The 13794-nt window shown below is 44.1% G+C and overlaps 1 protein-coding gene across 2 annotated transcripts; it reads left to right on the forward strand.

The window, feature by feature from the left end:
* Window positions 1–9415: 9415 nt before the first annotated feature.
* LOC113141161 (myelin-oligodendrocyte glycoprotein-like) lies at window positions 9416–11230 on the forward strand. 2 transcript variants are annotated; one of them, XM_026325406.1, is made up of 3 exons: window positions 9416–9628; window positions 10545–10908; window positions 10967–11230. In XM_026325406.1, the coding sequence occupies exons 1-3, from the start codon at window positions 9592–9594 to the stop codon at window positions 11133–11135; spliced, it is 570 nt and encodes a 189-aa protein (XP_026181191.1). In that variant the 5' UTR covers window positions 9416–9591; the 3' UTR covers window positions 11136–11230. The 2 variants fall into 2 exon arrangements, with proteins under 2 accessions (XP_026181191.1, XP_026181199.1); XM_026325414.1 differs by having other exon boundaries at window positions 10545–10883.
* The last annotated feature ends 2564 nt before the right edge of the window (window positions 11231–13794 follow it).

Consider the following 13794-nt stretch of genomic DNA (forward strand, 5'->3'; position numbering starts at 1 on the left):
TGGGCGTAGAGATGAAAGTCCAGACCTACTGGGTCACTGATGGGCCTTATCTGGGCTTAGTCTGGGTCAGTTTGTTAAGGCTGGTTGTGGAACAGAAGCAGCTGGTTTGGTCTCCTTTGGCCATAAATAAGAAAACCAGATGTCAGTCAGACTGATGTCAGTCAGTGCTGGACTGTATAAGGTGTTAAAGCATTTGGCTGTTTGTCTGTGGGACGTCCTGCTGTCGTAGAAACGATAAAACAATCGGCTGCGTCATCATCGAAGGCGAGTGTCGCTGTAACAACAGCTGAGAGTCCACAACAACAATAACAAAGTTTCAGTGAACTGACTCAGTCTTCAGTTGAAAACCAGTCCATAAACAGGACTCACCTTCAGTCACACAGACCAGGAAACAAAACCAGTCCATAAACAGGACTCACCTTCAGTCACACAGACCAGGAAACAAAGACCCAGCAGTGACGGAGGTTTGTTATCGAACATTTTTTCTTCTGGTGTCGGTTCCTGTTGAAGAACAGTTACGGTACTTTGAGTTACAGTATCTCACAGAAGTGAGTCCACCCCTAAGTGAAAATGTCCAAATTGGGGCCAAAGTGTCAATATTTTGTGTGACCACCATTATTTTCCAGCACTGCCATAACCCTCTTGGGCATGGAGTTCACCAGAGCTTCACAGGTTGCCACTGGAATCCTCTTCCACTCCTCCATGATGACATCACAGAGCTGGTGGGTGTTAGAGACCTTGCGCTCCTCCACCTTCCGTTTGAGGATGCCCCACAGATGCTCAATAGGGTTTAGGTCTGGAGACATGATGGGCCATCACCTTTACCCTCAGCTTCTTTAGCAAGGCAGTGGTCATCTTGGAGGTGTGTTTGGGGTCGTTACCATGCTGGAATACTGTCCTGTGGCCCAGTCTCCGAAGGGAGGGGATCATGGTCTGCTTCAGTGTGTCACAGTACATGTTGGCATTCATGGTTCCCTCAATGAACTGTAGCTCCCCAGTGCCGGGAGCACTCATTCAGCCCCAGACCATGACACTCCCACCACCATGCTGGACTGTAGGCAAGACACACTTTTCTTTGTACTCCTCACCTGGTTGCTGCCAGACACGCTTGACACCATCTGAACCAAATAAGTTTATCTTGGTCTCATCAGACCACAGGACACGGTTCCAGTAATCCATGTCCTTAGTCTGCTTGTCTTCAGCAAATTGTTTGAGGGCTTTCTTGTTCATCATCTTTAGAAGAGGCTTCCTTCTGGGACGACAGCCATGCAGACCAATTTGATGCAGTGTGCGGCGTATGGTCTGAGCTCTGACAGGCTGACCACCCACCTCTTGAACCTCTGCAGCAATGCTGGCAGCACTCATACGTCTATTTCCCAAAGACAACCTCTGGATATGACGCTGAGCACGTGGATTCAACTTCTTTGGTCGACCATGGCAAGGCCTGTTCTGAGTGGAACCTGTCCTGTTAAACTGCTGTATGGTCTTGGCCACCGTGCTGCAGCTCAGTTTCTGGGTCTTGGTGATCTTCTTATAGCCTAGGTCTCTTTATGTAGAGCAACAATTCTTTTTTCAGATCCTCTGAGATCCTCTTCTTTGCCATGAGGTGCCATGTTGAACTGCCAGTGACCAGTATGAGAGACTGAGAGCAATAACACCAAATTTAACTCACCTGCTCCCCATTCACACCTGAGACCTTGTAACACTAACGAGTCACATGACACCGGGGAGGGAAAATGGCTAATTGGGCCCAATTTGGACATTTTCACTTAGAGGTGTACTCACTTTTGTTGCCAGCCCTAATCCTGTCAGTCCTGCTGCTGTCTGTCCAGCTCATGTTGTGTCTGTTGTCCTCTCAGTCCCACAGATGGAGGTGAACTCAGGGGCGGAGTCTGTCCAGCTGCCCTTCATAACCACAGCTGACTTGCCTGGAGACATCACAGTGGAGTGGAGGGACGAGAACAACAGGAAAGTCCATGTGTATCAGGACGGCTCTGACCGACCTGAAGAACAGGACGAGTTATACAGAAACAGAACAGAGATGAAAGAAGACCTGCTGAGAACTGGAGACCTCAGTCTGACCCTGAAACATCCAACAGACAGAGGAATCTTCACCTGCAGAGTCTACAGGGAGGGCGGAATCCTGAGAGAGAAAGAAGTGAACCTCTGGATCACAGGTCAGTTCAAAGTCTTTATGCTAAGCTAAGTGTTTCCAGTATTTATGCTTTTTTTGTATTAACTTTATTAAACACAAACAGAAAGAACAGAGAACAAAACAACCAGAGACCTTAGAATAAGTGATATGTGACATATAAAAGTAAGTAAAGAAAAAAGAATGAAAGAGCGAAGGAGGCACAAAAATACTTAAGTTGAATAAATAAAAAATCTAAAGCAGCGATTGATTTATCTCCCTTTGTTAGTGACACTTCTTGTGGAAATTCCTTTAAGTTTGAGAGTTGCTAAATCTCAGAAACAACCACAAGTGTGATGAATCATCTCAGGTTTAATCACGGGTCCGGAGAGGACGTCCTTGCAGAAATCCTCTGCATCTGTGTTACACCAGGTTTATATACAATACTCTGGACTAATCTGAAGCCACCCTACATGTTTGTTCAGGTGTCCTCTATCCCCAGGCCTCTACCAGAACTAACCAAATTGTTGGCAGTTACAACCATAAAACACTAACCCAATAACACAGACAGAACCACATACCATCAAGGGTCAAGCAAACATCCAAGTCACCCCTTGACATCTTGGAAAAACCCCCACACACTGTGTTTCTAAGGTCAGGCCCAAACTGGTTTCCAGGGTCTGCCGTTGGTAAGACCATCCCAGTATGACATTACATGAGGAACAGTCAAAGCCAGTTGTTGGGAAGTGCTCTGATGGTTTGGTTGCTATGGTGACCGAACACAAAGCATCTTCCCTCCATTGGTTTGAATGGGGTCAATATGTGAAACAACAGGAGCCACCAAGGAAAAGGGTCTCAGCAGCAGAACAACAGCTGAAGGAAGTTTTCATGGCCCCCAATGGAAAATCCCCCTGGACATACAGGTATGGACTAAGTTGAGAGGAATTCTGTATCATTCTCTAACTGAGCATTGGCTTCAACAGCTGAGCCACTAAAATGATGCTGCTATTAAAGCAGTTTCCAAAGAAAACAGGTTTGTTTCTGGACCTGATGTTCCTGCTGGTCTATATATAGTCTGTGTTTCAACATGAGATAGTCAAATGTGTTGCTGCCACCCTGATTCCCCTCAGAGCTCTGGGACATGGATGTGGCCACAAACTGAGAGCCAGTCCAGACCAGATGAGGGAAAACTGGGCGTCCCTGTGTGGTGTCACAGGAACATTTCCACCACTGGGAAGGTCCCATCATGGGCCACTAATCCTCAGTCAGAGCCAGTAAATAAAGGTTTGATCTGGACATTTGACAATGACACTAAGTTAGTGAAGAAACAGGGAGTTGTGCTGTTGGTTGTTCACACACCACAGACTCTGTCTCTGTTAAATGGACCAATGGGACAGATTTCAGACTGGAACCAGTCAGACCTGTTTCCACTACAAATATTTCACTTCATACAGTCAAAGAAAATGTGTCAGTGCTGCTGCTGCTGCTGTCTGTCCAGCTCATGTTGTGTCTGTTGTCCTCTCAGCCCCACAGGTGGAGGTGGAATCAGGGGCGGAGTCTGTCCAGCTGCCCTTCATAACCACAGCTGACCTGCCCGAAGACGTCACAGTGGAGTGGAAGGACTGGTACAATAGGAAGGTCCATGTGTATCAGGACGGCTCTGATCGACCTGAAGAACAGGACGAGATATACAGAAACAGAACAGAGATGAAGGAAGACCTGCTGAGAACTGGAGACCTCAGTCTGACCCTGAAACATCCAACAGGGAGAGACAGAAACATCTACACCTGCAGAGTCTCCAGGGAGGGAAGAGTCCTGAGAGAGAAACAAGTGGAGCTCAAAGTGAGAGGTCAGAAGAGTTTGGGTCTCTGTGTTTGTCTCTGATTGTTTGTCTCCAGTGTTAATTTTGACAGCAGATTTTAATTTTGTCTAGTTTTATTGAATTTAATTTAAGTGTAATTTAGTAAAACTATTGTAATATACAAAATATTCTAAATTAAAATGAAATAAAAGCAAGTTTCATTAAATATACATGGAATATGGCCTTTCCATAAAAGAACAAAACTTAGATATGCATTGTTTATAAATTGCATATGACATTCTTCATTCTTTAAAGCAAAACTGCAACTCCAAAATATATAAAAGAAAAACTGTATTTGGCAAAAGCAAACGTGAAATTGACCCATATATCTTCTCTTTGTTTTCTCCAGGCTCTTGCCATTTCATTATAGTTGAAGTCAGACACAAACCCAATGCAACCCTCTACAAGATGATGTTGTGTACTAGCGCATCTGTTACTTTTCAAATGAAAAGAATATTTCTGATTGGATCTTTTCCAAAAATGTCTCTTACATTTTCGTCTTGTTTTTATTAGTTAACAAAAATGTCAACATATTTTAATTATAGGTTTCATCACTTAATTTTTATTTAGTTATTGTCTCGTTTTTATGAGTAAAAACGTGTCGATGAAAATTATGACGAAAATATTTCCTTAACCAAAATAACTGTGTTGTGTTGTGGTTGTCTGCAGACCAGTGAAGAGAATTGAGGACAAAGAAGAATCAGTGGACATCAGGAACAGAAGCAGCTCCACTGATCCAACTCCTCTGATGGCTGATCAAAGACTGATCAGTTTGATCAGTCTTTGATTATTGATCAGATCTGACTTTGGATCAGAGAGAAAATGGAGGTGAAGGAGCTGATGGATGACAAATCATTTTGAATCAATAATCTTATTTCCTCTTCTAATCTTGATGTGATGTTCTGAACAGAAACTTGGTTAGACAGCAGGACAGGAAGTGCAGTTCTTATTGAATCCACCACCTAATGTCACATTTCTATCAGAAACAGGAGAAACCAGAAGGCTGCTGGTGTCAAAACTACTCCCTCCCAGAAAGACCTGAAACCTGTACAATGACTTATAAGTTGTTCTTGTTATATTTCTGCTTTGATTGATAAATATGTAACATGTGACCAGACTTAAACAGAGCATCACTGTCAGACTACACTGCGATATAGAAACTGTGCTAGTTTTATTGTCAGGTACAGCGAAGAACTTTACAGTACTAGGAATTTGTCTTGGTGTCTGCTGCAAACATATATACTGATATGAAGTATGTACACAACTTTAGAATAAACTAGAATAGAGTAAAATATAGTCTATAGAGAAAAATGAGTTTGCATGAAAAGTAGTGGTTAATCCATATAACTGTGTGAAGTTTTATTGATTCTCATTTAATTTGTTGCTGAACTATTGACTCTGGTTAGTTACTAAGTTTGTCATGTGTTTGAAGTTTGCTGGGTGGAAAAAGAAATTATTGTTCCCACTTTAGAAAACTTTCTTCCTCTTCAAGGAAAGATTTAGTTTTTAGACAGATCCCCGCAGAATCCTCAAGATTCTCTGGAGACTCTCAAGACCCTCTCGCTCTGAGGAGAAAGCCCCTCAGACAGGAGCACTGACTCAAAACCAGAACCTTAATTAATCTCAAGATTTCTTTTCCACCTCTGCAAACCACCTAGTGTTCTAGTGTTCTCATGTTTTATTGGTTAATTCATCTAGTTTCTCTGCTCAGTTCTCCCTCTGCTCCCCCTATGTAAACATCCTGTATCTACCATGGAAATAGTTGAATAAATCTTAAAAAGCATCTGTGACTGGCATCATTGATGTTATTTCACACAGTAAATATGTCCCTGAATCTGGAAACTGTCCCTCAGATTGTTGACTGGTTTCCTGTGTTACTCATCAACTGACTGGTTGATCTGCCATCAGAGGATCTTCCAGTCCTAGTTTGTCCGTGACGTCTGTGCTGCTGCTACTCTGTGATTAAAATGGGAGCTGAGTGGAAGTCTGTGCGCTACTATGGCAACCTACAGAGCATGCACTTTCAAAATAAAAGCTGGGGAAATCCCTTACAGAATAAGGGCACAACCATTAAAACGAAGTAAACTTTGACGACCTAACAAAACTACCCTGTTACATAAACAGGATGTGGATGTAGATTTGTTGGTCAGTTATCAGCTTTTCTGTAACAAACACTTCTATTCAATGGTCTGTTTAATGTTTGTCCAGTCCCTTGATAGAGACACAGGATATAACAGAAACACAACACTGATGAACACAAGACCTGACAGTTATTCCCCAGACTTCATACTTGCATCACCTCAGTTATTCCATTTGCTAATGTGAAGCTCAAATCAAACAAACTTATCAGAGATGGTTTCATTTCCCTGCAGGAACCTTTTTAAGACAGGGGGGACTGGCCTCCAGCTAAATCCTTCCTTGGTGATTAGGTTGTGATGAGTACTGACGTCTGCTGACACATCCTGGGATCTGAGCACAAACAGGAAACATCCCAGACAATTCAAGCTTTAGGATTCTTTCATGAACAGCTGCTACATAGATTTTATGTCAACAATCAAACACACGTCATAACTGCTTTGTCTAATGAGCTGAATAAATGAGGTCCACAATGGTACTTAGCTCGGACACTGGAGGTCGACTGCACTGTCACTTTGCTGTTATTGCTACGTTCATGCTGGTGACATTACACACTGAGGACCACAAGTCTGAATACACCTGCATGTTTTGGTCCCCCAGAGGCCTCACTGAGTTCTTTAGGCTTCTCCTAATCAGGACACAAAGGTCTGAATACGCCTGCATGTTCTGGTCCCCCAGAGGCCTCACTGAGCTCCTTAGGCTTTGTCCTGATCAGGGGCCAAAGGTCTTCAGTCAAAGACACTGAGCAAACAACTCTCAGCAAAGACAGGAAGAGTTTTGGGACCAGGCTTTTATAGAGATTTCCTGGGAGATGGAAATGAGGAACAACACTGAGTCGAGGCTTTTCAGCTTCATTAAGACAAAGCTGTTCCCAGAAAACAACAAGCTGTTGATCTAAACTCGTCCTTCAAAGGTTGTTTAAAGTCATTGTTAGGGTGAAACTGCTGACAGCAGCTGGTGCTGACATACCAAGTGTCTAAAAGCTTTTGCTTGTCATCAAACTTATGTTTTCTATTTATTAGTTTCCATCCATCCTCTTCCACTCATCCGGAGCCAGGTCGTGGGGGCAGTAAAAAGACCCTCAGAAAGAGAGCACTGACAGAAGAATGATGAGGTAGAGAGGAGGAGAGACCCAAAGACATCCTCCCTTCCTCCAGCTCTTCTGGGGAGACATCGAGGCGTTCCCAGGCCAGCCGAGAGACATGGTTTCTCCAGCGTGTCCTGGGTCTTCCCTGGGGCCTCCTCCTGGTGGGACATGCCCGGAACACCTCCCCAGGGAGGCGCCCAGGAGGCATTCGGAACAGATGCCTGAGCCACCTCAGCTGACTCCTCTCGATGTGGAGGAGCAGTGGTTCTACTGTGAGCTCCTCCCAGGTGACCAGGTTTCTCACCCTATCTCTATAGGAGCGCCCAGCCACCCTGCGAAGGAAACTAATTTCAGCTGCTTATAGTCGAGATCTTGTCCTTTCGGTCATGACCCAAAGCTCATGACCATAGGTGAAAGTAGGAATACAGATTGAATATAGTAGGACTGGTGGATAGGCCCCATGGCAGGAGACCCAGCCACCAGGCCAGTCGAGCTACGTTTGTTCGCCAGCAGGCCCCGACCCCAGGCCTGGCTCCAGGGTGGGGCCCCGGCTTTGCTGTGCTGGGCGATGTCACAGTCCTTGCTGTTTGCTTCATAAGGGGTCTATGAACCTCTCTTGGTCTGCTCCCTCACCTAGGACCTGTATGCCCTGGGAGACCCTGCCAGGGGCATATAGCCGCAGACAACATAGCTCCTAGGATCATTCGGGCACTCCACCACCTCCACTACGATAAGGTGGCGGTTCAAGGAGGGGCATTAGTGTTACCAATAACCTTATATCCAATCCATGACCCTAAGAGATTTTCAACTATGAATCCAGTTGGTGTTTGGACTTAGTTATTAAAGAAAAACCAAAACCATCACAGGTGGATTCAGACTTCTGGCAGCCACCAATGATGCTGAATGAGGCTGAGAAATTGCCAACCATCACATAACGTTACTGAGTAGTTGCTATTTCTCCTTCCCCATCTATGGCCACACTAAGCTCTGGATATATAGACCAAAGCCAATACTATCAATACTCACTAGAACGTTATGCAGTTCTAATCATTCAGCGTCTTTGATCTGTATTGGCCTGCTGCTAACGTTAGCATGATGCTAATCATTCTGATGGGATCCCACTAAAACACTGTCCCTGTTTGAATAGAGTTCTATTCAGAATTGACGTGGGAAATAACTTTACATCAGGTTCTAATCTGGTGTTTGACATTCTGCCTTTAAAGAATCTGATCTGCAAAGTTCTGTCCAGCCTTTATCTCTCTGCTCATCACTTCCACCAGTCAGCCTTATTTCTGAAGCCTGTTCTGCCAATAGCTGCTTTTCTAAAGTCCAAACACCAACTGGAAACGTTTTTCCATTTTCAACATCAGGTTTCTGGTTTTTATCTCATTCTGACCATCAGCAGCAGAAACAACCAGCTGGACCCACGTCCTGATACCAGGACAGACAAGTCAACAATCTGACTGTGCTTCATCAGGAACAAACATCACCTGCATCATCAAACTGGATACAGCCCAGTTTTTGTTCTAGCAGATTCTGGTGAATTCAGCAGGGAAAGGAAACAATCAGGTTGAACTGGTGTGATTTGAAATGTCTTTAAGTTCAGATTTCTGCTGTTAAAACATCCTGGAAAACAGGACCCTGATCATTTCTCCGTCCAAGGTGTTGGAAACTGAAGATTTTACCTGAACCAGCAACAACAACATAATCCAAACCCAAAAGGACCTTTATCAGAACTATATTTTCACTTTTAAAACTAACATTAAAATACAACAGCAACATCAACGTCTCTGCATAAATACTTCATATTGTCACAGTAATAAGACAGTGATACTACAGTAATATTACAGTACTAAGCATTTCAAATGGCTTTAAAGTCCAGAGTCGGTGTGTGTCAGAACACACACTCATCTCTCTGCTGCTCCATCTGTCGTCGGCCACACGAGTCAGGCGACGTTCATCCTTCATAACACACACACACACAGTGTCCACCTGAGCCATGACCTCTGACCCCACTCTGCAGTCCACAGCCTTTACTGCTCACTGACACTTTGGGTCGGGTCCAGTCCAGCAGCAGCTGGTGCTGTGCTGGTTGGACTGTGGACTGATTGGTAGGACAACACTTCCAACTCAGGGTGGATCTCAGCGTCCCAGGTGCTGCAGGCTCTTTCCTGTGTTGTAGCACCTGAGCAGGGGTGGAACCTGATCCTGTAGTTACCAAGCAGCTTCCTGGAGCTGAAAGAGAAAGTGTGAGGAGCTGAGGAAGGGCAGTGGCAGCTGCTGTCAACACGTCCTGAAGCTGTTTTTGAAGCTGAACTCAGTTTAGGAAGAAGCAGCTTTACGGGGACTTTGTGTTTGTTGGAGCCTTTAGTGAAGATGAAGATGTTGGTGGTGTTTGGGATCCTGGTGCACGGTAAGACCACCTTCCTCCCTCTGATCTGATTCAACAACACTTCGGCTCTTAGCTGTTTCATCCTCGGTGTAACTGCACCATGATGGTGGTTTTTCATGCCCTGAGTCTGAGCCACAACCAAAAGACTGAGAAGAAAAAGGACCAAACAGTGACCAGTCCCCAGGTCACTACAGGTCATGGAAGAACTATATCTGCTTTATTGACTGATGAGATGTGAACACACTGACTGGAATTAGTTGGTTCTGAACTTGTCCAGTGGATCAAAAAGAGCAAATCTACAGTAAATCAGTGACCAACAGGAAACAGAACCAACAGCACAAATCTGGACCCACAGTAGATCAAAGAAATCCAACAGGACCAACCTGTGAAGCTGAAGCTCTAAAGGAAAAAGACAAACAATATCAATGAAATTCCTTCTTAATAAACACTGAACATGAGACCAAATGTCATGAAACTTCACTTGGTAACTGGTAGTTTCACACAGTGTTTGGGTCTAATGTGAACCAGGGAACCAGATCAGACCGGTCTGAGTTTCTGAGGAAGGAAAGAGTCGGTAACAAACCTGCCCTGCAAGTCCAGTCCAGTGTCTACATACCTGTGGTAGGCAGGTACCAAACACACCTGAAGAGACTCTGCCACTGATGGATGTCTCCACTCTCCACTGCCTCTGATGATTTGTTCCCCAGAAACAAACTAATGGCCTGTGGTCTGAGCAGCCGCCACATTTAAGGCAAACAGGGACTTTCCAGTCCAGGTCCCAACAATCTGAGCACTACCTGACCCTGATCATTGTTAGTTTGACTCTGCTGATCCAAAGTCCAACTTTATCATTTGGTTTGTACAAGTGTTAGTCAGCAACAACATCTGAGTCCAGTTTGAACCACTGATGCACGTTTCTGTCTCTGTGTCCTCACAGTTTCCCAGCATGCCTTTAGTGTAGAGGTGTTTGAGTGGGCGGAGTCAGTCCTGCTGCCCTGTCAGATCTCTTCTGTACCTTTTGACCCCACAGTGGTGTGGAGCCACTACAACCTCACACCTTCAACCGTCCACCAGCTCAATGAGCGAGGTGACGTCCTCACAGACCAAAACCAGCGTTACAGAGACCGAACGTCGATGAAAACTGACGCTCTGGACACTGGAGACCTGAGCCTCACTCTGAGAAAACCCCGCCTCTCTGACAGCGGCACCTACACCTGCACCATCACAGACCTTGGATTTGACGAAAGACTAGCAGCTGTACAGCTGCAGGTCAAAGGTCAGCACCAACCCCAACACCTGCTGTAGTTACAGGTCAGAGGTCAGAGGTCATGTTGTCCTCTCTGTTTCTCTTATTAACAGATCCATTTCCACCCTGGGCCAAAGGTCTTGTTGCTGTGTCTGTGGTTCTTGTGGTTCTTGCTGTTGCTGTGGGTCTTTTCATATATTGTTACTACTTCAGGACAGGTATGTCACTACTACATTACCCATAATGCTGTTGGTTACCATGTTTCCTGTAGTTGATCTTTGACTGTGTCTCAGCTCATTTCAGGACCAAACAGAGAATGAATCAGTCTCTAATAAGTAGCTGCTGATGATCCTCAATCAGGACTGAAACCTGGACTTTAGTAACACTGTAGTCATTAGTACAGTTCCAGTCCAATGGGACCAGACAACAAACATGTTCTTGTTGTTTCTGACCTTTTCTATCCAGCTGTGTAATTGTTGGATTTTGTCTGTAACTGTAGTTTCCCAATAATCTCACTAACAGAGTCTCAGAGTCTGGTCTCCTTTGTCATCATGGACTGCACAGTCCCTGAGTCAGTTCTTCAGGAACACTGTTACTGATTCATTCATCTGATTGGTTCCTGACTCGTTCTTTGAGAACTGCTCCAAAATGTCAGGAACAATGAAACATGTCTTCATCCACAAACTAGTTTCCATTGGTTTCTGTTAGAGAAGGATGGAACAGGGAGCTGCTGTTCCTGTCAGTCCTGCTGCTGTCTGTCCAGCTCATGTTGTGTCTGCTGTCCTCTCAGTCCCAAAGGTGGAGGTGGACTCAGGGGCGGAGTCTGTCCAGCTGCCCTTCATAACCACAGCTGACCTGCCTGGAGACGTCACAGTGAAGTGGACGGACGAGGACGACAGGAAGGTCCATGTGTATCAGGACGACTCTGACCGACCTCAAGAACAGGACGAGTTTTACAGAAACGAAACAGAGATGAAGAAAGACCTGCTGAGAACTGGAGACCTCAGTCTGACCCTGAAACATCCAACAGACAGAGACAGAAGAACCTTCACCTGCAGAGTCTACAGGGAGGGAAGAGTCCTGATGGAGAAACAAGTGAAACTTTAAGTCAAAGGTCAGAGGTCTCTGTGTTTGTCTCTGGTTGTTTGTTTGTCTCTGGTTCTTTGTCTCTGACTGTCTTCTGTCTCCTCTGCAGATGATTGAAGAGAATTGAGGACAAAGAAGAATCAGTGGACATCAGGAACAGAAGCAGCTCCACTGATCCAACTCCTCTGATGGCTGATCAATCAGTTTAATCAGTCTTTGATTATTGATCAGATCTGACTTTGGATCAGAGAGAAAATGGAGGTGAAGGAGCTGATGGATGACAAATCATTTTGAATCAATAATCTTATTTCCTCTTCTAATCTTGTGATGTCCTGAACAGAAACTTGGTTAGACAGCAGGACAGGAAGTGCAGTTCTTATTGAATCCACCACCTAATGTCACATTTCTATCAGAAACAGGAGAAACCAGAAGGCTGCTGGTGTCTGTGCCTTGTTTAGGGACAACATGGTTCCCCACAGTCATTTGGGGAGTTTTCATCATTTGAGGATGGATCTTTTCAAATGGAGCTAAAATCATCTCCCTCTGTTCTCGACATCATCATTTCCAAGCCTCCCCAATGTTGTCAAGATGTTATTGATGATTTTACTGAGACGTTTTCAGTCGTCTTCACAGAGTTGGACTCTTTAGTTATTACAGCTGATTCTAATGTTCACGTGGATAAGGCCTGTGACAGAAACACCAAAGGACTTTCTGCTGTCCATGGAACCTACAGCCTTAGTCAGCACGTTAGTGAGCCGACCCAGACCAGAGGTCACACTCTGGACCTGGTCATCACTGAGGGTGTTAACATTTCTAATGTCACTGTGACTGATGTTGCTCTGTCTGATTATTGCTGATTTGTCCGTAATACCCAAAGATGCAGCTGGACCTGCCAGAATGAATCCTTGTTGTTCCTGCAGTGTTTTCCTGCTGAGAGCTCTGTGTTTATAGGGAGGGAATATTAAAATCTGATCTTTGGCCTCGATACAGAATCTTCTCTTCAACCTTTTCTCCACGTGACGTCAGAGACATGTGACACACATCAAACACACAGACTTAACATATACACATATGTAGTATTGATGTAGTATTAGTAGTATTTCTTGAGTTATGTGTATTGTATATAGTATTGATGTAGTATTAGTAGTATTTCTTGAGTTATGTGTATTGTATATAGTATTGATGTAGTATTAGTGGTATTTCTTGAGTATGTGTATTGTATATAGTATTGATGTAGTATTAGCAGTATTTCTTGAGTATGTGTATTGTATATAGTATTGATGTAGTATTAGCAGTATTTCTTGAGTATGTGTATTGTATATAGTATTGATGTAGTATTAGCAGTATTTCTTGAGTATGTGTATTGTATATAGTATTGATGTAGTATTAGCAGTATTTCTTGAGTATGTGTATTGTATATAGTTGACCATCCAGCAACGTGATTATCTGAGCCTTGGTATGGTGTCCTCTGTAGGGTCAGCTGGACAGTTACTGACTGTTTATTTTACTGACTGCTGACTATTGTGTTTTCTTCTTCTCTAATATTATCTGAGTCCAGCCTCTGTCATCAAACAAGCTCCAATAACACAACAAGTCACTGAGTCAATTTAAGAAGTGTCTGCATTGATTTTCTGCTTTTGAAGCTTTTAGAACCAGGTGCACGAGACTCCAGGACAGAGCATTTCCCATATTATGGATCTGTTCTGTGCATGTAATGAATTTAAACATATATACATGTATTAAACATGGGTCATGTGTACAGGATGTTTCCATAGGTGGAACAGAGGGAGAACTGAGCAGAGAAACTACAGGGTGGGCCATTTATATGGATACACCTTAATAAAATGGAAATGGT

Source organism: Mastacembelus armatus, chromosome 18 (assembly GCF_900324485.2).
Source record: "Mastacembelus armatus chromosome 18, fMasArm1.2, whole genome shotgun sequence".
Lineage (NCBI taxonomy): Eukaryota > Metazoa > Chordata > Actinopteri > Synbranchiformes > Mastacembelidae > Mastacembelus > Mastacembelus armatus.